General features: G+C 41.1%; 3 protein-coding genes across 3 annotated transcripts; 2 read left to right on the plus strand and 1 right to left on the minus strand.

The window, feature by feature from the left end:
* Positions 1-6,764: 6,764 nt before the first annotated feature.
* On the plus strand, positions 6,765-9,906 carry LOC5571217. Its single transcript, XM_001659550.2, has 3 exons — positions 6,765-6,961; positions 7,020-7,432; positions 9,219-9,906. The coding sequence occupies exons 1-3, from the start codon at positions 6,914-6,916 to the stop codon at positions 9,673-9,675; spliced, it is 918 nt and encodes a 305-aa protein (XP_001659600.2). The 5' UTR covers positions 6,765-6,913; the 3' UTR covers positions 9,676-9,906.
* Positions 9,907-10,158: 252 nt separating this feature from the next.
* On the minus strand, positions 10,159-18,912 carry LOC5571218 (PHD finger protein 7). Its single transcript, XM_001659549.2, has 3 exons — positions 18,641-18,912; positions 11,551-11,950; positions 10,159-11,490 (listed from the first exon to the last, which is right to left on the minus strand). The coding sequence occupies exons 1-3, from the start codon at positions 18,785-18,787 to the stop codon at positions 10,532-10,534; spliced, it is 1,506 nt and encodes a 501-aa protein (XP_001659599.2). The 5' UTR covers positions 18,788-18,912; the 3' UTR covers positions 10,159-10,531.
* Positions 18,913-19,034: 122 nt separating this feature from the next.
* LOC5571220 (protein ecdysoneless) lies at positions 19,035-22,450 on the plus strand. The gene is made up of 3 exons (XM_001659548.2): positions 19,035-19,433; positions 19,972-20,789; positions 20,981-22,450. The coding sequence occupies exons 1-3, from the start codon at positions 19,166-19,168 to the stop codon at positions 21,935-21,937; spliced, it is 2,043 nt and encodes a 680-aa protein (XP_001659598.2). The 5' UTR covers positions 19,035-19,165; the 3' UTR covers positions 21,938-22,450.
* The last annotated feature ends 1,443 nt before the right edge of the window (positions 22,451-23,893 follow it).

Below are 23,893 nucleotides of genomic sequence, written 5' to 3' on the forward strand. Positions count from 1 at the left end.
AGGGTCCTAAAGCCCTGTCTCAATTTTAGTACCAAACGCTTAAGTTTAGGGCAGAAACACATGTTTACTCAATTTTTAATTGATTTTCATTGGTTTAAGTACAAAAAACATTTTTTTATGATTTTGTCACACCATTTGGTTTAAACTCAAATGTTGGGTATATTTTGTTTTCCGTGTCCCTTCCGAAATGTCAGATAGGAACAACCCCAGTGTTCAAACTATATGCCCTGTGGCATTTTTGTCGAAAAAGTGAATGTCAAACAAGATCACAAGTGTCAAGGTTCATATTCGAAACCATTTTTAAAATTGAAGTTTAAAAATGTTATAGCCGTTATTTGAGCTAGAAAACTTGCTAAAGTAGTTGCAATAACATGCTCTTTCGTATTATTAAATAAAAACAAGAATTCATTAAACATTTTAGGACCCAATTTAAAATTTTCCTCACAGAAGCTGTTACGTGGGGGAGGGAGGGGGTCTGAAATTGGGAAATTTTGCGTCACGTAATATTTGAATGAACCCTTACATAACTAAACCGCCTAAAGCACCAACACACGGCGCACAGTAAAAGTCAAAAGAACAAAATAATGTATAGTACGTTTAAAAACTCGTGCGTTTTCTTACTTTGGATGTTATACGCAACTGTTCATAAATTGTCGCAAATAGTTGATAGTTTCGGAAACAGTGGCTGTATTGTATTGGTTTATGTGGACAGCCGTGTTTTTTTTTTTTTTTTTTTTTTTTTCATGCAACTAGGAGTTTAAAAATCTTCATAGACTGGCCTGTATATGTTCATGCTCATGCCAGTGTAATTTTTGGCGCGGTGTGGGATCCACTTAGTGCCTTCCCCACTAAAAACACTCTCCTAGGTTTAGTACCATCACCATCACCCTCCGGAACTACCTTCCGGTATTACTTCGAAGGGGAGGACAACGTGCTGAGCGCACCACTTCAATTTGTTATTCTACATGCTGAGCCCTTCGGCTCCTGAGCCCTTCGGCTCCTGAGCCCTTTGGCTCCTGAGCCCTTCGGCTCCTGTTAGCAGTTTTAAAACCGTTCAACGACGTGCCTCATGCTGAGCCCTTCGGCTCCACTCGTTAGTAATTTGTTAATACCTATTTTCGCCCTTTGGCGACCCGTCAATTTGTTAGTACCTACATGCAACATTCTGAGCCCTTCGGCTCCAGTTTGTGCACCACTCTGAGCTCATACAAAGCCCGCACTCGTACGGTTACGGCGACCATCTGCTTTCCATAGTTCAGCTGGTAAGATGCCGAGGTCGGTCCAACGATTCCGGTTGAGCATAACTTCCGGTTCGTAGGCGCCCCGACTATTCAATACCAGCATTCCGACGTATTCTACTCGACCAGTCCCCGACGGTGGACCTAATCTACACCGACGGAGAGTTCCCCGGCGGTGGAATTTCTCCCGACACCGATTCTTCTACTTCCACGATACGAGCCGACCGGAGGGGTGCCGAAGTCAGTCCAGCGATTCCGGTGGAGCCTAGCTTCCGGTTCACTGGTGCCCCGACGACCCTCAACCGTCGCTATGACACGTCTACTCAACTAGTCCCCGGCGGTGAACCTAGCCTACACCGACGAAGAATTCCCCGGCGATGGAAGTTCTTCCGATACCGATTCTTCTTCTGCTGCTGCTACTGCTGCTCTTCAATTTTTTACGGGCCGACCGGTAGGGTGCCGGAGTCAGTCCAGCGATTCCGGTGGAGGCTAACTTCCGGTTCACTGGTGCTCCTACGACCCGGGACCGGTGCTACGTCGCGTCTACTCAGCTAGTCCCCGGCGGTGGATCTAGCCTACTCCGGCGGAGAGTTCCCCGGCAAAGGAATATCTCCCGGAACCGAGCAGTATCACTTTCCCTTCGTCCGCTCTTTTAGAGTGTCGAAAACAGTCCGGCGCCCTTCTTCGTTCGGCAGGGCTGCCTACGTCATCTGACGCTGCTCCTCTCGCCATGTCCGCTGTAGTGTTGACATAATCTGAACAACAGATCGGTTCACCGCGTTCCACTTATCTTCATTACTACACATCTTTAGGACGATATTTTCCACGTTCACGTCGTCTCCGACGATGGCAGTCATTTCGCTTCGCTGCTGTGCAAACCGTGGGCAAGTAAAGACTACGTGCTCTGGTGTTTCTTCTATGTCTCGGCATTCAGGGCACAACGGTGACCTTGCGTGGCCGAACCTGTGCAAGTACTGCTTAAAGCAGCCATGACCAGACAGGAATTGCGTCAGTTGAAAATTAATCTCGCCGTGCGCTCTAGTGGTCCATATCGACACGTTTGGAATCAGTCGGTAAGTCCACCTGCCCTTCTCTGCGTTGTTCCATTGCTGCTGCCATTTACTAAGCGTGTTGGCTCTCGCTCTGTTCCGCCCTCTCCCTGTGGCTCGATCCCTGTAGCACTCGCTATCCTCCTCCAGTAGAAGGCAGATAGGAATCATTCCGGCTATTACGTGCACGGCGTGCGATGATATCGTTCGATACGCACTCGCTACACGCATTGCCATCAGCCTAAACGTACGGTTCAACTGGGCACGATTTCGTCCTGTCTTCAGTGCCGCCGACCACGCTGGAGCTGCATACCGGATGATCGACGTTGACACGCTCGCCAGTAGCCTCCTCTTGCTACTGGTAATCGCAGAATTGTTAGGCATAATTCGGGATAAGGCCGATATCACCTTTGTCGCCTTATTGCAGACGTAGTCGACGTGACTGTTGAAATTCAAACGGTCGTCCAACATCACGCCCAGGTGTTTCACTTCTCGCTTCGAGTTTATGATGCACTCACCGACCATGATGCTCACATGTTGTACTGCCTTCCTGTTACTGATCATAACCAATTCAGTCTTTTGATGGGCCAACGCTAGCTTCTTCTCTCGCATCCAATTTTCCACGGCATCTATCGCCTCCGTTGCCAGTACCTCCACCTCTTCCCGTGATTCGCCGATCACTACAAGCACTACATCGTCCGCAAAACCGACAATCTTGACTCCTCTGGGCAGGTTCAGCTTCAGCACTTCATCGTACATGACATTCCAAAGGGTGGGACCCAAGATGGATCCCTGTGGAACGCCCGCCGTAACCAACAGATTTCTGATCCCGGCATCTGTTTCATATATCAGTGTCCGGTTCTGAAAATAGCTTTTCAGAATCTGACATAGATACTTAGGCACCCTCAACCTGTGCAACGAGTCGGCAATTGCTACCCAGCTGGCGCTGTTGAAAGCGTTTTTAACGTCAAGAGTGACAACCGCACAATATCGGTTCCCTCTCCTCTGCTGCTTCTGTGCCGTCTCCATGGTTTCCACTACCATTCGGATGGCATCTATCGTAGATCTACCTTTCCGGAATCCATACTGCATGTTCGATAGACCGTTCTCGTTCTCCGTATACTTCGTAAGCCTGTTAAGAATCACTCTCTCCAACAGTTTTCCGACAGTATCCAACAAGCATATCGGCCTATATGCAGAAGGATCGCCGGGCGGCTTACCTAAAAAAAAAAAAAAAATACTAAAATCACTAAGGTGAGCAAATACCTTTAAACTCTAATATGTGTTGCTTATCTTGACAGATAGGCCTATTTCGTCTGCGACTTACAGACTTCTTCAGTGTCGAGTGCTCGACTTTGGACAGCCGTGTTTTTTTTTTTTTTTTTTTTTTTTTTTCATGCAACTAGGAGTTTAAAAATCTTCATAGACTGGCCTGTATATGTTCATGCTCATGCCAGTGTAATTTTTGGCGCGGTGTGGGATCCACTTAGTGCCTTCCCCACTAAAAACACTCTCCTAGGTTTAGTACCATCACCATCACCCTCCGGAACTACCTTCCGGTATTACTTCGAAGGGGAGGACAACGTGCTGAGCGCACCACTTCAATTTGTTATTCTACATGCTGAGCCCTTCGGCTCCTGAGCCCTTCGGCTCCTGAGCCCTTCGGCTCCTGAGCCCTTTGGCTCCTGAGCCCTTCGACTCCTGTTAGGGAGTCAGCCGTGTGTGTGTGTGTGTGTGTGTGTGTGTGTGTGTGTGTGTGTGTGTGTGTGTGTGTGTGTGTGTGTGTGTGTGTGTGTGTGTGTGTGTGTGTGTGTGTGTGTGTGTGTGTGTGTGTGTGTGTGTGTGTGTGATACAATCCACCTCCCACTGGCCGGCAGTGCTTTTATGGAAGAAAATTGTATGCATATATTTAATGATACCCTTCGATATCTTTATATCTGCAGACAATTTTAGCCCAGGAGATGAAAGGTGATAGCTCTACTGAAATTCCAACAACCCATTTCAAGAATGGCAGTAAATACACACACATTCTGAGGTCATTTTTATTTACAGTAAGCCCCGCATAAAAACATCCAGATATCAAATGGATATATGCAATGTTTTTACACTTCCCGAATCGAAAATTATATTTTCGACCCTGGCACGTATTTAGTTTGAATTGGTAATAAGTGAGTAAAGTAAACAATAATAAAGAACGATTTTACCAGGATGTGAAGCAGTTTTTCTCCGTCGCCGCACTGGGGTTTCCGTAAAATACTATACACTTTTTCACTGCACTCCACGCGTAACACGTTCGATCCTGACCGCATCACCCGCCCCGCAGGAGCAAGCGTCGCAGTCAAAGGATCACACACTACTGCAAAACAGGGGAAAAAATTCTCCGGCAACGAAAATACGCGCGAATCCGTCAGAAAAATCAATCGGACGACGCAAAACCGTACTGTCCTGCTTGGGCTTCACGAAGCACTACCCAGCAAGGCGCTCCAAAACAGGGGAAAAAATTCTCCGGCAACGAAAATACGCGCGAATCCGTCAGCAAAATCAATCGGACGACGCAAAACCGAACTGTCCTGCTTGGGCTTCACAAAGCACTCATTGGTTTATGTGGACAGCCGTGAGCTGAAAATCTCCCTAAAACAGATAATAAAATAATTCTGTGCACTTTATTCAAAAGGGCGATACTGATCTCGACGCGAAGATGAGAAATCGACGATCGAATTTCTCACACATTAATTCAATTCTCTATTTCTTATAGTACTCATTTTTGACCCGCATTATCTTTAGTCATGTTAAATATCACTCGCTTTAGCAATTTAACAATATCCCACAATGAATTAGTTCTGTTCTGGAACTTTATTTAATAAAAATAAGGCTGTGCCTTTCTTTGAACATCATTCATGAATGCGCCCTTGTTGAATTCGCCTGCTGTCAAAACATGAAGTAATTTCGCCCAAAAATCTAGTCCAATTGGAAAATTAGCTGTCAAATAAGCCTGTTTGTTTTGATGTTTTGTTCTCTGCAGTTGTAATTGCGCCCTTCTGCACTAGATTGTTTTTTCAATAATTATAAGCTAAAAAGTACTTTCCAAGTGATATTATTACATCAAGGCCTACATTATAGTCGCAGGTAAGTTGATACTCATTGTAATGCAGCAAGTTTTTCGATAATTGCATAAATCAACACTTTGTAGATGGGTGAATAGGATTGCTCCGAAACGTTTGCCGCCTACAATTTGGACGGGTTCGAGGAACCCACTGAAGGCCAAGATTTCCGTAATCCTGGAAGACAACCACTCCAAGATAAAGTTTTAGTTGCGTAGTAAACCCGCTCTAGTTCAAAATTAGTTCACTATAAACCCTGCAATCCGCAAGTGAATCCGGCTGGCACAACTTCCAGTTCAGTGTAGTCGGTTGGAAATCATGCTTGGTAATACAATAATTCTCCAGAAATGATTAGCCAGATTCGGGCAATATTCTCCGTGAAAGGATACGTCGGTGAGCTGCTCTCACCGCGACGAGGTTTTCCAGATTGTCGACTCTCTTCAGAGGACTCCGTAAGTACATGTAAATCATGTTATCAAAATTTACTAGTGGAATGCAATGGAATCAGCAAAAAGTACATCAGGCAGCGTCCATTTATTAGATAACGCTAAAATTGACAATTTTTGATTCCTTCCCCTTCTCTGTAACAGTTTTTGTATGAAAAACAAAAAATCAAATTTTCGTATGAGCCTTAACGCTTGAGCCTACTCCTTGGTCAGTAATTTCGATAGCGATCGTCATCTTTGGACAAAGATCTATAAAGAAATTGGAAGGCTGGTTGATCGGGCCCCCTCCCCCTGGAGGGTTAAGCAATTTGTGGACCGCGCTTTACTACGAATGAAATGCATTTGATGACTTCTCTGCACTTTGTCTTCAACTCATGGCAAGTGCTAATAATGCACCAGGTCGATTCATGTAGCCTTTAATTTTATTTGTAAAAAGTTTGGAATTGGGGTTTAATTGACAATGCAATCAATCATTAGGATCTTAATTATCATTACCAAACTAATAACAAGTTAAATTATGTGAAAAAATTAGCACAAATGTGTAAAATGCCCAACATTGAATTAGAAGTTTAAATAAGCCCTTTTGTCACCATCTGTTTGGTGTGTAGGAGAAAGGGCGAAATAGCACTCAAGAAGAAATCAACTCACAATTCAATTACGCCTATTTGTTTTTTATGGTTTACTTGATGTTAAAACCAATAATATTGGAATTTTATGACATTTCATAAAACTTGAGAACGAACTGATGCCAATAAACACTCTAACTCAATTTGTTTATTTTTGTCAGATACGCCCATTTGAATAAAGTGCACAGAATTCATGTTTGCATTTATACGTCCTGATTTTATGGTATACCAGATATGATTCTATCCATTAATGGATATGAGCCACCCTAATCGGGCGGGATTCATTTATGACGTTTCAGTAGTCGTTTTGTTTACCTCCACAATGTCAAAATGGCTTTGATCAACAAAAATAATACAAAAATTTTCGATCAATAAATTTCATTACTGTAATATTTTCTTGAAAAGTACAGAAGTACATTAGTGAATTCAGTTATCTCACACGGACCTGTTTGTATGGTAGGCACTTTACAGCAGGTCAAGTGTGAAGGACGTCTGAAAATGGTAAGTGTTTGTTCATTTCCAAATTTCTCCTCTCGTCTTAGCATAATCTGCTTTGTAGGACCATTTTTGGCATGCCCTTTCGAAAGAGGTGGGGCGCATTCCGGACACCCTGAAAAACATCCTGGAAGTTACCGAGTACATCAACGCCGGGCTGGGCTTCATCGGTAACGATGAGATAGCGGCCATCGAAGACGACGTCCGACTGTTGCCAAAGATCATGAGCAAACCGGCGGACGATCCCACGATGGTAAAGTACTTTGGCCGATTTGCACACTGCCCGAATGAGTTCCGATTGATGGCCGGCGAAAGGGCCATACTGAAGATGATTTCCAGCTGCATTCAGCGCAAGGGAATTGCACACTACATGAAGACGGTGGAGCGCCGCGAGAAAGAAGTGGCCGTTGTCCAGGGAAGTGTCGATCAGGTGGCAAACGAAGTGCGCAAGAAGATTGTGGACTTTTACACTGACAGGTGAGGAAGCGTCGGATGGGGATTGATGACCACAGGGTGGGCACCGAAACAGGAAAAAGACGTAGGGTTGGTAGCAGGGCTCTTTCTTGGGACTAGGTCACTTTTTAATGTAAGTCATTTATTTTAATGTAAGGTCTTTAAAATCTCTATTTTAATCAAATGTTCTCGAGGAAAACCATCAAAAATTATCCAGGAAGTTTGGATATAATCAACTGTGTACACAAGGATATCAAGTTTACCCACGACGAGGAGAAGGAGATCTACTTGTAATCAGGGATGAAAGTTTGCCTAGCAATCATCTCTTACATGTAGAATCATCCGTTCCGGTATGAGACTTTACCCCTCAACGAAGACAGAAAAACTAAGGAACTGGAATATATTTTCGAGACGGCAAGGATCAAGGGATACAAGGAACGGACGATAAAATCCATCATCGACAAAAACGAACGACAGCATACTCGGACCTATGAAAAGAGTCTCCATCTCATACTACAAACACATCACCAATCAGTTCCGCCCCAAGCTAAGGAATTTCGGAATCGATTTAGTGTTTTCCAGCAGAGATAACCAACTTAAGACTTTGTTAGGCTCTACCAAGGATCCCCACGTTTTGAATACTGTGCCTCGATACTGTTTCTGTCCTTAAAACGACAAATGAGAAGGATGCAAACTGTGCAAAACTGACTTCAAATCGACCAATGAGAGATGTTTTACAATGGATGTCAGTATCAGAGAGAAAAACCTTTCGATCACTCACTTGTTTTAAGACAAAAAATTGATTGACACCAAAATATTTCACAGAGAACGTGCAATACGGATCAGACGTGTTTCGATATGCGACACGAAGAGCAAAATGGCTTTCGATTACCAAATGGATCATTGAAGGTAGTTTTTGTCAGTGCTCACCGCATAACAACAAAGACGCCACTGTATATGGGATTTAACATTGTGACAGCATTGCTGTTCTGTCAAATACACAAAGCTACGGTGGCGCTATCTATGCTTTCCATAGCGGCCGTTTCGGTTATTTTAATGATCCATTTGACAATGACGGGAACACAGAATTCCTTATTTTTCAAAGTATTTATACTTTTCAATTCACTATCAGATGAAGCAAAGTATGAGACTAATGAGATTCGATTCAAGCGGAAATATAAAGCATTAATAAAAAATCTGATGGAAACATAATAAAACAAGACGATTAACATATGCGGGAGTCAGACGAAAAGCTCGAAAGTTAAAACTCCTATGGAAAAAAAGGATCCGGTCAACACACTGAACAAGGATGGGGTTTACAAAATCAGTTGTCCTCACTGCAGCAAGGTCTACGTTGGTCAAACGAAGCGGTCTTTCGATGTTATATTCAAGGAACATTTAGCAGAAATAGTAGAAGCTCAGAAGACGATAGACAAGGTCACGATTTCAAATCTATAGAGAGCAGAATATGTAATTACAGAAGGTCATACAATAACGACGGCGGATATCAAAATTTTGCGAAATTGAGAGGGAAGGGAATTTTGACCTAGTTTAAGTATATGTAATGTGTGAATACGATGGATTTCTTCATGTCGAGCCTAGTACACTGAAGTCGACCTTACAGTTGAGGTCGAAATACGCGTATCTACCAAAGGATACAAACTCTAGTGGAATTAAGTGGTACAGTACTAAATTCGGTTTTCATTTATTTCTTGAAAATTTTTCAAAAAATTTCTGGCGGGAATCTCGGTAGTCACTCTGTTTATGTTCTACCAGAATTAAACTGAATATGTTCTTTTTTATATTTCAGATGTGATGGAAGTCCGGAGCAAATCGATTTCTGTAACCGTGTGGCATTGATCCCGATAGAGATAGGCGAAGCGGATGACGGAGGAACGATTGCCCGAATCAGGTGCATCTTCTGCACGAACGACAATGTCATCAGTTGCCGCCCGGAGCGGTGTGGAGGAAGTTGGAAGGTTAGCAACTTCCTGGCTCACATTCGCAATGTGCATAAGAATATAAATTCGCCGAGTTCGATGGGTCGAACCGTTGGCGCCGCGGGAACGTGTAAGTCGCCCCCAGTTGAGGTCGTGGTCAATGAAACCAGCTCCAGTGGGGTTGGGGCCTATGACTATTGGAACAACTCGAATGATGTAACGTCCAGCCACGAGAACCCGTTCAAACGGAAAGTGGACCATATGGGAGGCGGCGATCCGATGATGGAAGATTACGGATTTTCCATCAAAGAGGAACGGTATCAATAATGGCTACATTATTTTCATACGATAAGTCGATACACATACATTTCCATCATATCGTCGTCTATAATATGGTTAAGGTCCAATCAATGCATTTAGTTTATTTATTACTGCACCACGGTATGCATAACTAACTATTAATGTAAGACAAGATAGTGAATAGATTCATGTGTTCCTGAAGAATATGTGTAGTTTGCAATAATAAAATTAAATTTAATTTATAGTCCCACTGAAAAAGACTTGGTTTTTTGATCTGATAAGTTAATCTACAATAGGGTGGGGCAAGATGAACAGAACATACCAAGGATGATCCGATATTTCCAGAATGTGAACATTATTTATTATTTCAATATGATCATTTGGGGGCCTTCCTTAGACGAGTGGTTAGATCGCTCATGCGACTCAAAGGTAAGGGAGTCTTGAAGAAGATTTTTGAAAATGATGAAATGAATAGGTGGATGAGCGTCGTAAGGGAGCGACAAGGTTGAAATTTTATTTATTTTTTTGATTATTATATTTCGGTGACATTGATCAGGTCACCCATACAGAGAAGCTTAAAATAATGTTACTAATTAAGTGCATGGATTCTTGATCGATATATTAAGGCCAAATGCATATGAGTCCAGTGATGTATTTTTTTATTAAAAGTGTTATAAACTAAAAAATACACAAATTTCTAAATATTCAAACATCATTCACGAAATTTTTCATGTCTTGCTGAATCAGAATTCAAATTGAAAAGTTTACGCAGCAATGAAGTAAGTAATTTATAGCCCCACTGAACAACTCTTTTTGTCTATGAAGTGGAGAGATTTTGTAAGAAAATCGTAGAAAAAGATTCAAACCTTAAAAGTGATCAGTCTCAAAACAGCTTAATAAACGTGGCGTCCATACATTTGGAGCAAACATAATCGTTCGGATCGCTGATTTCGGCACATTCCAGGTGCAGCGTTTCGCCACCACAGGCTTTGCAGCCGACCATACGATCGACGGATTTCTTCTTGTTCCCATATTTGCAGTTTTCAGCCGAGCACTTGCATTCGTGGAGATCTTTGAAGTAGGTTCTGTCGATCTCCCAGCTGGCATCTCTCATGGGAACGAAAATTCCGTGCATTTTGGCGTATTGTAAGAAAATCGGCTTCTCGTGACAAATTGGACACTTGAAATAGTACCCGGCCTCGTAGGCGTACTTCTGGAGACACTCGCGGTGAAACCAACTCACTTCTTTCTCCTGGCTCGTTGACGATTCCGGCGGCTCACAAAACGCAGGAATACAGGATACCGGATTGGAGGATTGCAAATTATCCCAACAGATCCAACATTCACCTTCGGGGTCTGGATACAAGTTTGCTTCAAACGGAAGATGTTCGTGGCAATACGAGAGATACTCCCCGATAAACTGTGTCACACAGCCCTTCCGGTAGCCACAAATATAGTGAAAGTAACGATCGCAGCCCGCAGCGTTACATTTAACCGGCGCAGAAAACTGTTCACAGCAGTAGCAAACTTTGTTGCGATAGATTTGAAAGGATTGCTTCACATCTTGGATCAAAAACCCTAATATTCCACCTTGGTCGCCGACTCCTCTCTGAGCGATATGCGTACCAGAAAGCAAGCATAAGTAATGGCACCGGAAAATGTCTTTGGCAAACGGCTTCTCCACGAAGGGTCCGAACTGGATGGTGTTATTTTCGTTCGATAGGAGACAAATATCGCATCGCGTATCCATTTCGGAACTAACTATCCTCAAGCGAGCCGTTTGCTTCAAAACGGGTACGGAAGGACTGGGCAAGCTGGTCGTCGATGAAGCTGCAAGGGATCCTGTAAGAAGCGAGAAGATGCCAATTATTCAGTTCAAACGGAAAGGTTAATCTATATCACCGTCAGATTCATGCCGTAGCAAAGCACCTATCGTTGGTTTCGAAAGGTTCTTGGGCTTGTAGAAATTGCGTATCCTTTCGTAACGGTTCACGATGGTCTGGGAAATTTCTGAGAGGCCTGTAAATTTCCTGTTGTGCACGAGGTGGACGGTAGGAAAGAGTTCCTGAAGTTTGAAGAGCTTCTCGAACAGCGGTAGATTCACGAACTGATTGCAGTCTATTTCCAAACGAGTATCGGTGGTGAGCAGAGTTCGATAGACTGTGGCATATCGTCTGAAGAAGGGATTTGAATACTCGTATCCTTGTATCAGCTGAAGGAAGCCCGGATTGTTGATCAGACATTTTGAACCTGCAGAAATCGAACCAATCGGTGCACAGCCAGCGCAAAAAATGTGTTCGATCTGGAAATATTTTATACGGTTGATATTAAAAACAAAATTGTGTTTAAATAAGGAGTGCTTCGTCAAAAGCCTGTTCTTAAGACAAAGTTTTGATTTTCTATTGATAAAGGGATAAAGACATTTTACAATTTGGCTTGAATGCCGTTAATGTGATTATCGAAAGTTAAATTTTTATCTAGCATGAGCCCTAGATACTTAACTTCATCTGACCAATTTATTGGAACCCCTCTCATTTCCAAAATTATAGATAATTTCCAACAGTGCTGAGAACCAAAATCCAATTGAGAAATTTTATTTTAAAAATTTGTCTTTCCTTATTGTGAATATCGTTTTTTTTTCTTTCTGCAGATCCTGCCATATAATTTTCATAGCAGGATCGCGAGTGCGTTGAGTCTGTAATGAGATTTCTTCTCGTTAAAGGGTATTAGATATTGTGGAACTTCTCGCACGGCTTTGTAGCCGTGCGGTTAGCGGCGTCAGTCGCTTAGGCGTATTGTGCTACGGAGTGTGGGTTCGATTCCCGCCCCAGTCGGAGAAAACTTTTCGTCAAACGAAAAATTCTTCACTGGTCGTTCTGCGTGTCCGTTGTCTAATGTTAGTTATGTTCAGTCTGTGCAGCCTATGGCTGAAGACGGTGTAAATTGTCTTTAATTAGAGGCCGTACATTAAGAATAGTGATTGATTGATTATTATGTATTTACGACACTTTTGTTGAAGCTAAGAATAGTGAATTTAAAGGAATACATGGATTGAGGTTGCAATCTAAGAGAATGAACAAAAATCATGGAATGTCGATGCAAAGCTAGTTGCAAATATGGAAAAATGAGAATTTGGTCCATCTATTTACAACCCGGATAACAGATACAATACAAAAACAATATAAGGTACCGTGGGGCAAGTGGGTAATGGATTTTGCATAGTTGGTATTCTTCAAATTCTAGAGATATATAAATTAAAACATATGAGGTCGTGTATATTTTTTAGCTTGACTCCCACCAAATATAAGCAGTATACTGAAATTGATTTTTATGTAAAATTGAAGAAAAAAGTGCAGAAAAAGTTTTTGAAAATAGTCTCCTTACTTTTCACTTGCCCCACAGGTGGGGCAAGTGAAAAGTTTATCGTTTTGAACAATAAATCCAAAAACTAACAGTTACATTCACGATTTCTATTACCTTTAACATTTGTTAAGGCATCGCAATGAACAATAACATAAGTAACATGTATACAAAGAAAATTGTATTCTTGTTACTTGAATTTTCTTCTGTTCAGTTATGTTTGTTGAAATGATTCGACAACATTATAACTGCAACTTTCCCAATGCTAGTTTTTACATCATGGGACAGCAATTGCATTTCTGCTCTGTAGATTTTCCACCGCTCGTTATTTGTTTTTGAGAAAGTCGGATAACTTTTCAAAAGAAATCAAACGTAATCCTTCAATAAAGTATTTAGAAACTTTTTTATGTGGATACACCTATACCCCATTTTTATGTTTTGAACTAGCTTTACATAGACATTCCACGAGATTTTCGTGCGTTGCCTTATATTGGAACTTTCCAATCAAAGTCTTCCTTTTAATCGGCTGTCCGAAGTAAACATATTAATATCTTAATATTTGGCAACCTTATTTTTAGAGAAGTTCCATGATTTGGCCGTGATAATAGCTTTTGACGCTTTTAGTATAGTGTTTCTTGAATTGTAAGCACGTTCTGTTATTCTATGATAATTGCGAACCTTGTGTACTTATAGCTACCTAGAGAGAAAACACAAATTCAATCTCTAATGAGAAATTTTTCACTTGCCCCACGTGATTGGAAAATTGACGGTGTTTCAATTTAGTTATTTTTAGGTCTATGTCGAATTAATTCTAAAAGTTTTTTTTATTGCAGTTCAAAACTGTCAGAGGGGGCAACTTAGAAGTGGTACAGAATATTTTTTTCCACAACTTTTTTCTACTGAAAATATTAAAATAAGATTGCACGCCGCCAACTTGTTACGGAGTACCAGTTAACAGGTTAACAATCTTTTGCTCTATTATGCAATAATGGTTGAAAAATCTCAGGAATCTCTTACCTACCGTAATGTTCTGAATGGCTTCAACGGTTTACGCATGATTGTGAAACGTTAATTCACATATTCAGTAAAATATACACATTATTTTCACTTACCCCATTTACCCACTTGCCTCGCGGTACCTTAACGTATTGTAACAGTACCATTCAATATATTGGAAATAAAATACAGTTTATTAAAAAATGACAATACAATTACAGTACAATATATTGTTTTGAACAGTTCACTGTATGGTATATGAGATTTTTGCAATATAATGTATGAGTGGTTAAGTATCGTAACAATGCAAATCTCGCATAATTTGTGATCTCGCTTTAAAAGCCATTGGTAACCGAATATGTAGCTTGTTGTTATCGAGCAAACGAATGAATTAACACGTTATTCAATAATGCTACGATGAAGAAAAAAAAACTCCTCTATCTCCCAGTGGTGATAGTTTTCATCCTGATCCATTCTTTTGCTTAGAAACAAGGAGCTACACACTCGGTTACCAATGGCTTTTAGGGCGAGATCACAGGTTATGCGAGAAATATAGATATTTTCTCATACATACATTTTGAAAATACAATACGACATATTGTTCATGTATAGGGTCCTAAAGCCCTGTCCCAATTTTAGTGCCAAACGCTCAAGTTTAGGCCAATAACACATGTTTACTCAATTTTCTAATGTTTTCCGTTGGTTTGAGTCCAAAAAACATATTTTTAGATTTTGTCACACTCCTTGGCTTAAACTCAAATTTTGGGTGTATTTTGTTTTCCGTGTCCCTTCCGAAATGTCAGATAGGAACAACCCCAGTGGTAAAACTAAAACCCCTGTGGTGTTTTTGTCTACTAAGCGAACGTCAAACATGATCTTAAGTGTCAAGGTTCATTTATGGACCCAATTTTTAAATTAAAGTTTAAACATGATATAGGCCTTTTCATGTGACAGGTCCGTCTATGCATTTGTTTACATCGGTAGAGGACCGGTGCATACACGAGGCTGTCATTTTCATAGAAGAACTGTCAACGAGCCTCCCGATCAGCTGTTTTGGAACGTCATGTGAATAGGCCCATAGCCGTTATTTGAGCGGGAAATATTGCTAAAGTAGTTGCAGTAAGATGCTCTTTCGTGTTATTGAATAAAAACAAGATTTCATTAAAATTTTTAGGGCCCAATTGTCTTGATTAACAATTCGTGTATTGTTGTACAATACAAAAACAATTCAACAAACTGTATTTCAATGGATTCAATAGTTTTGCAAGTGCTCACCGCATCAAAACAAAGGCGCCACTGTATATGGAATTTAACATTGTGACAGCATTGCTGTTCTGTCAAACACACAAGGCTACGGTGGTGCTATCTATGCTTTCCATAGCGGCCGTTTTGGTTATTTTAATGATCCATTAGTGGTGAAAAGTATAGAATTTGTATTTTTTTATGAATTGTCTCCAACTTACCGGATATTCGTGCCAACAGTAGCAAAATAATGTTAACTCCTATAGAAGTAAAGAAATTTATCATGGTTGCATTCGCCGTTACAGCTAATGTCAAGTGACTTCTACATAACTACTTATTTTTACTTTTTGAATATTTTTCACCCAACATTTCTTGCTTTCTGAACTAGTTTTGTTTGCTTCTTTCAGCCAAGCTACACAGAAAAAAGCAACAGTTGTTCTACGCGAAAATAGGAATTTGACCAAAATTGTAAGGTATAAAACCAATAAAAAACAATACAGTGTTCTGTTACAATATATTATATTTTTTTTGAATTGTATATTCAAACAAGAATAATGTTGCTTCGACATTCAATTACAATACGCTGTACCGTGCACCCGCTAATTTGCACGGTACCTCATGCACACCATCGGAGTTCATTTTTAATTTGAACATCTAGTCACCCTACACGCAAAAAAATTGTGCGGTAAAAACTATCATTTTAGGGGGTTAACTTAAGCGCTCGCACCGGCAATTTTCAGCAGACCAGAAATGCGCTTGATTTTACCATGTCTGTAGTTGGAATCAGATTGTTGTAAATTATTTCTCTCAAATGTACCAGTAATGCGGTGGGGTGTACCGTAAATTGGTCTGAATTTCCATGGTAGTTTTAAGAATGGGCGTAGTCAGCTAAAATAGTTATTTTTACTATAGAATTTTTTCCCGTGTAGAAATGTGTTTCTGGTTACCTCTTTCACTGTTTTGTTTTGATTCTGCGCTCCGTTCCACAGCGTTCAATTTCACTTTACTCTTTTCCATGAGCTAAATGACGTTTGAACCATTTTTAATCTGAACGATGTGCAAATTAGCGGGGTACAGATTAAAAAGTGTTCAGATTACATGTGGTCAAACCAACGGGGGTACCCGCCCGCATAGAAAAATATAGTTTGCTTTACATTCCATACAGAATGTTTATTTTATCGGTAAAGGTTAGTGTACCACACATAATTACTTTTATGTTGAACAATATGGAACTAAAAGCTTATTACTGTATGAAATGATTTTCGTACTTCATACCGAACAGTAACAATTTGTTTCAGTGTCCAAATAATGTTAAACAATTTGGGGATGAATGTTCATGAAATACAGTGAAATTGTATCATCACATTTTGCCAAATTGTGTGTGATTATTTATCCGCTTCAAACTAACACAAGGATATTTCACTATATTTTACCTTTTTTCAACAGTTTGGCAAACAGTTACACGCATTATTGTGTCCAATGTATTTGTGAGCGCGCATCAGTATACAGATGCACTGTGCCGATCCCGATTAAATTATATGATACCTAAATTCAACAGTTTGGCAAATTGTTTTGCATGTTGGTATTTGTAACTGATCCGTACATGCAAATTTTCATCGTATTGCTGCAAACCGTCGCGCTTTTTGTTTGTTTTTTTCTAATTCAGATTTCAACAATTCAGAGTGAGTGAAAATTAAATTTGATTTTGAAACTAGCGAAGAAAACTCTCGTTGCTTCCGTTAAGATCCGCTCCGCATTGTGGCCGATAGTGACATCCCCGCAAGATGATGAAACGGGTTATGCTACCTGCAACGGGAAGTGAACTGAAGAATCGAGTGTTTGAAACTGGAATCATGCCGCCGGAAGAAAATAAAAAGTGTTCAGTACGAATTACATGATCATGAGAAGCATATCTAAAACATCAGATAACGGAAGTAATGTGGTTCTCCAGACGATGTGTATGATTTCAAAATACTTTTTACATAAATTTGTCTCGATTTTAATAAGTTCCATTAGGGGAAGAGGTGGCAATATGAACAAGTCTTGTGGATTTTATAGAATGCTGTGAAAAATCATCAAATATTGGTTTGTATAATTGTTAAATGAAAATGTGCTAAATAAAAATTGTAACATAATTTTAAAAGTTAATTGTTTTCTTCCAACTACGCTATGGGTCAAGAAAGGATTGAAAAAAACCCTTTTTTATTTAAACAAGAACAAATGAAACAGGTGTGTGTGATGTAAATTTACTTAAAATTGGATCTGTAGTCGATCTAATTGAAGTAAGTTTCTTCTATGCGTCTTTATTTGTTTCATTAATTCTTATTTAGATAATTTATGAATGCTTCCATAATGGTATAATTATAACAGAACAGTGAAACAAAGAGTTGAAATACTTCAAATTACCGTAAATCAACAATTACACATACGTTCTTCGCTTTCTTTCAAATTTATAGTTAACGTTAACCTGTATCAAAACTGTTTGCTTTACAGTGGATTGGACCAAAAATGGACAATAAATCGACAATTACACAAACTGTGAACGTAAAATTTTGTTCGGGAAAATCGGCGTTTTTGAATGGTTACATAACTTAACCGCCTATTTCCCATATTGTAGTTTGCCCAATCACAATTCACCAAACTGTTAAAACCGTTCATGAAAGGGTGAGTTTATTGTTATTCTTTCTGTTATACGAAAACATCCAAATATTGTCGCAAATGGTTTTAAACAGTTTTGCAAACAGTAAGCGTACGGTTCAGAATTATGCGGGCGGTATTGTATCCAATACATTATATTGTACATTAATGGTTTATTCCGTTCACTTAACGTTCAACGCTCCGTCATCGTAATCATCGTCATCATCGAAGCTTCAAAAGCAGTTTTTCTGCTCAAAACTAAACATTATTCGATGAAAATGTGTTCACTGTGTTTCGGTTGGAGATTAGAATACAGTGAACACTTTTTCCTATAGATTATCTTGATTTAGAACGAAAAAACTGCTTTTGAGAATTCCAAAATCAATGACGGTTCCTGCCCCCTTAATGGTACGTTTTTATCCGGGCACCTTATATGGAATTTAACATTGTGACTGTATTACTGTTCTGCCGAAGTAGTAGCGTAATATGTAGTTATAAAAAAACAAGATTAAATTTTTATCAAAAAGCTAGGAACCTTTAGATAAAGATTTAAGTGTTTTCCATATAAATTCCCACACTTATTCCAATCACGATGATTGTATAATCTAAACGCAACAGGGTAATCTCAAATGGAATCGAAAAAAACTTGATTTAAAATATTATATATTATGATTCTCAGATTATGATTGCCCACCTTTATGCTGTATTCGCGCATCGAAGCCCCACTGTACCCTATTCTCGCAATGACAATACTCACGGCCGATGCGGGAGAATCTTCTTCCGGAGGCAAATAGATCAGAAACGGCGAGTATCGCGAGCAGGACCGGCACGACAGGAACAAAAACCGGTCCAAGTCGGAGTAGGGATCGTCCTGATCTACCAGGAAATCCTCGGCAAAGTCCATGATTGCAGAATCACAAAATAAATTTCCAACCGTTTCCGCACCGTAACTAAACAATCTTTTTGATTTTTGTTTTGAACTGTTTCTTTTACACGCCACCAATTTATTGATCACTTTTGTGTTAAAAAGGCAATGATCCCGCCTAAAATAGCGCCAGCTCTATTTCAACTGCACGGCGTGCCGCTGCCAATAAGCTAGTAAGAAGAGCCAGAAGAACAAGTTGAACCAAAACAGTCCTCTTTTGTCCACACAAGAAGTCACCCCTCTGCAAGAAGTAGAAAGACAAGGATCGTAACAAAGTTTGGAGTGATTCATCCCTTCATCTCGTGCTGCTGGTGGAAAAATTAAAGTTTTGTGTTAAAAACTAGCGCAGGAAAAGTGATGACCAGCAAGAGCATACTGCAGTCGGTTCGGGAGGACGATTTCGTCGAGTATTGGCTGTTCCCGGCCGGTTTGGATCAGAAGGATGTGTCGCTGGAAAATTGCGAATCGCAGCTAGAGGAACTCCGGGCCGAGGTCAATAAACTGGCCGGGGATTACTGCCGTCGCTACATTTGGCACCGGGATGGGTTCAAGGTCACCATCCGGAAGGGCGGTCGGGTGCAGCGATTGTTGCTCGAGGCCAGCAATCAGCAGGAAGAACCGGAAGGTACCTAATCAATTTTTCTTCCTAATGTGGACACGCACATTCTCTGCAGAGTTGATGCGTGATAAAAAGACGGTGCTGCCAGATTTATGTTTTCTTTCAAAGTAACTCTTCTAATGTAACATTTTAAAATCGAGTTCCATATAGCTTTAATATTGTAAATTTATTTAGTAAAATTTTTATTATATCGACTTCGTAATCTAATTAATATTTGTATTACTTTCTTCCATGTATTTTCGTTTCCTTGTCTTAAATAATGATTCTCAACAGAAAAATTACGCATCGTTAACAATATCATTCTTCTTGCCATTACGTCCCCATTGGGACGAGCCTGCTTAAGCGGAAAAGAACCAGAACCGGTTTACTAATTTCCAATCAAATTTATTTTTGCTTAAAATTGAGACAATATTCATGAAAACTAATCATTGCATTGCACTTTCTAGAACAAAGCGCGGTGCTATAACTAAAAGCATAATTAATTATAATTCTGCCATAACCCATTCTAAATCTAATATCAATCTTTCCACATTTCTATTTTTAGCTACGCTACCGCCTCATCTATACGGCATTACACACTACGGGGATAACGTGCAAGACGAATGGTTCATCGTTTCGCTGCTATTTCATCTTACTAGCAGAATTCACGGCCTGTTGGCGCGGGTTGTCGATTCTGACGGAGAATTCCTACTGATCGAAGCGGCCGAACATTTGCCCCGGTGGGCCAATCCGGAGCGCTGCGAGGGTCGCGTATTCATCTACGATGGGGAACTGTATCTCGTTGGAACCGAGGAACAGAAGGATGCCCATCCATTGGAACAGGTCATACAAGAACTGAAATCGGAAACACGTTCCAAGTGGGCGGTTTCCAAAGAAATCAAATCCTGCATCGATGAGCGGACAAGGGATTTCCCTGACAAAATCGAAGAAAGCCATCACAGAGCGAATTTGTTCGTTCCCGTAGGGGTAGCAGCCGCTCTGAAAGAAAATCCTCAACTGGTATCAGCTGCAGTATTAGCGTTCTGCAATCGAGATCCCATCGATCTGAAGGCATGCCGAGCGATGAGATTCTTCCCACCGGAGAATTGCGTCTACACCAGTGCCGTGTTCACCCGATGCCTCTATGCAATGCTTATGCATAGTAACTACCTCCCGGATCGGAGAACCGGCTGGAGCCTCCCTTTGGCCAGTGACCCGAATTATAAGGCACACATGCTGGGCCTCAAGCTGGCCTGTGGATTTGAAATATTGGCGTCGCAAGCAAAGTCGATGCAGTCGTTGGAAACGGACAAAGGGTGGCAGAGCTACTTTGAATCGCTGAAAGCGAAAGGATACTTCCAGGACAACATTGTCGGATCTCAGGTAAGAGACGGATTTTTTTTATTCCAAGGCTGTTACAAAAACTTTAAAATCTTATTTGGTAGCGACTGAGAATTATATCGGATTATCTTGAAAATCATCATCTGAACTCCGGACGCATTTTTGAAATTCGCAACTCTTGTAACAGTCTTGTCATTTTCCCTAATTCATTAAATTTACCTCCATATCTTTAGGAACACAACCGTCTTCTAAAAATAGCTCAAGATTATTACCAAGAAAACCGCGATTCCATGAAGTTCACGCCTAAAATCGGCGAAGAAATCGTGTCCATCCTGAAACGGAACGACTTCGACGCAGACGAACTTCGCCAGGAGGGCCAAAACCTTCCTCCACCGGATGACGACAGCTGGATCAACATTTCTCCGGAAGAACTGGACCGAATGCTCACGGAACGGTACGGCACCCGAAAGCTGTTTTCGATGAACGGAAATGCCAGCCCCGAAGCATTCACCAGCATGGTAACCGACTTTCTCGAACAGAAAAGTGAATTCGATGGAGTTGACCAAGACGCGGCCATAGCCCAGCTAGATCTGGGAGCGTTCAAGCCTGTCAAGCCGAAGCGCACCAAAAGCAAGGCCAAAGCGGACTTGCAGAATAATCTTCCGCAGCCTTCGCCTCTGCATCAGCCGATAGATTTCGATCCGGATGCCTTCGGTGCCCACGTGAAGCACATGTTGGATCTGGTGATTCCGGAAGATCGTTGGGATTCCTCGGATGCGTCTGATATGAGCGATTACGACGAGGATGCCTACGATCAGAACATCGAGGACATGGCGACGTCTCGTAGGGCCAAAGGCGTTAAGAACGAACTGCAAACATACATGGACCAGATGGATCGGGAGCTGGCCAAGACTACGATCGGCAAGAGCTTCGAAACGGACATCAGTGAATCGAATCGGGAAGAGGATGAGGCTAGACGACAATCCGACTTGGACGATTTCGATGACATCGAAAGCTTCAAACCGGTGAACATCGACGTGAACGTGCTGAAGAATATGATGGAAAGTTACCAATCGCAGGTCGGTGGCCCGGGACCTGCTGCGAACCTCCTCGGATCGATGGGAGTCCATCTGTCGAGGACTTCCAACGGACCATCCAAATCAGGGAACACAAAGCAAACTGATGTTTGAACGTGCTGTTAGTGCCATGGTGTTAAACTTTGCTTCCGCATGTCGCAAGCTTCTCTCCGTCTCTCTCTTTCCCATTGCAAGGGGCAATCATTTCTAGATAGATAATATACGAAACGTATCATCATAGTGCTAGAGTGTGTCTGTCGAACCTGTTAGAGTATAGATATTCTTGTCCTTTAATTGATTCCTTTCAAAGTTCAGATACTTAACAGTGCACAAAAGAATCAGAGACCAACCAGATCATTTATTCCACACGAAAGAATGTATTTTAAGCACGTACTATTTAGCACATTAGGAGAAATATAGAGGCCATAATGAACAGCAGCTTATTTTCATATTGTTGGATTGATCCTGTTTCAGAATTTAAGAGATTAAATTTTAAGCCGGTTAGTCACACACATCGGATGCGAAGGCGAGAGATATCTGGTAGATTGTGATGCATTTTTACCCTATCCGTATGTTGTTTGAAATAAAAAAATGCTTGGAAGCCTTCAGATAAGGCTTGTTGACGCACTCGGTCGACTTCTTCTGGTATGCGATAGAGGACGGAAAGAAAAATCCTTATTATTATTTTATTATCTTTATTAACAATTACGTAGCGGACCACTGGCGGCTCGGAGTCTGCTACTGATTTCCTCACTGTATTTAAACAAGTGGCTTGAGCGCCACCTCCAAGCAGGACCATTCGTCATGTTTCACGATGCTCGGCTAGATACTGGTCGAAGGGTCAGCTTCCAAATACTCGACAGTGTTCGGGAACAAGTGAACAGAATCTTGCTTCAACCTGGCCTCGACGGAATCTAACATTTCTGAGACCACACAAACCTAACCAACAAATTCCGACAAATAACCAAATCCCAGAACTCGACCTTATCCTTTTTCTCATCACGGGCAGAGATCTCTCAACCACTTCGACTCCATAACGCTTTGGAAGGCGGATTCTTCAACAAGAAACGGGAAATCCTGTATTTTAAACAAAACGTGAAACGTACTTCAACTTTCTCAACTATTACAAACTACCACATGGCTTTTGGGGAAACAAACACTTAAAAAAAAACATTTATTTAACATTAGCTAACCTAGATTTTCATTTACGGTCGTTTCGGCCGGCCTATCTTCGTCTTCTACTATCCCCTTGCTTCCTAGCTAACGTGTGCGGTTCTAAACTTTACTCTACTACTAGCGTTTTTGTGTGTCCGTGCTAAACATTTTACATGCAACGTTGAGTTTAACTCACGGTTTGTCGAAGCTCACTCTCCGAGCTTACGGCATGATGGCATTGCCGAGGACGTAGGCTACCTCAGGAGGACGCTCTGATGTGCTACTCCTGAAAATCGTCCTGACGGTCCCGGTCCGGTGTTCCCAGCCAATTGACCTCTTTGGAACCTGAAAGGTGGATTCACTGAAGGGTTGTTGAGCTGACCCTCTCTCTGGAATAGACCTGCAGTGTACCGTCCTGCTGCTGTAAGAAACTACCAACGTGACCTTCCTGCGCCAATTGCCCATTATCTGGTACGTGTCTTGCTTCAGCTTCGTCGCATAGCCTTCCCGCTGATTTCACACTGAAATTGTGCCCAGTATTTACGTTCGCTATTCCATTCCCCAATGCAGACCCAGTTTGTATTGGTAGAAAACCTTGACTTCTTGAATTCTTAGAAATTCGCATATTCTGTTGCAAAATTCTGTTCGCTCTGCTCTTGTTTGGCCAACACTACTTGTTGTAACAATGACATTATTTGATTCAGCTGAGTTTCCAAATTCTGAACCTTATGCGCATTGGCGTAGCTAGGATTTTTTTCTGGAGGGGGCCTAGGGGGGGCCTAGCAAATACTTGTTTTTCAAAAGTACTGTCAACAGCAATAAGTAGGATTTTCACAAATTTCGTAATTTCAACGGATTTTTATTTATTCATTATTTTGGTTCATTTCACGGCACATCAGTGATATTTGTTATTTT

Source organism: Aedes aegypti, chromosome 2 (assembly GCF_002204515.2).
Source record: "Aedes aegypti strain LVP_AGWG chromosome 2, AaegL5.0 Primary Assembly, whole genome shotgun sequence".
NCBI classification, from domain to species: Eukaryota; Metazoa; Arthropoda; class Insecta; order Diptera; family Culicidae; genus Aedes; species Aedes aegypti.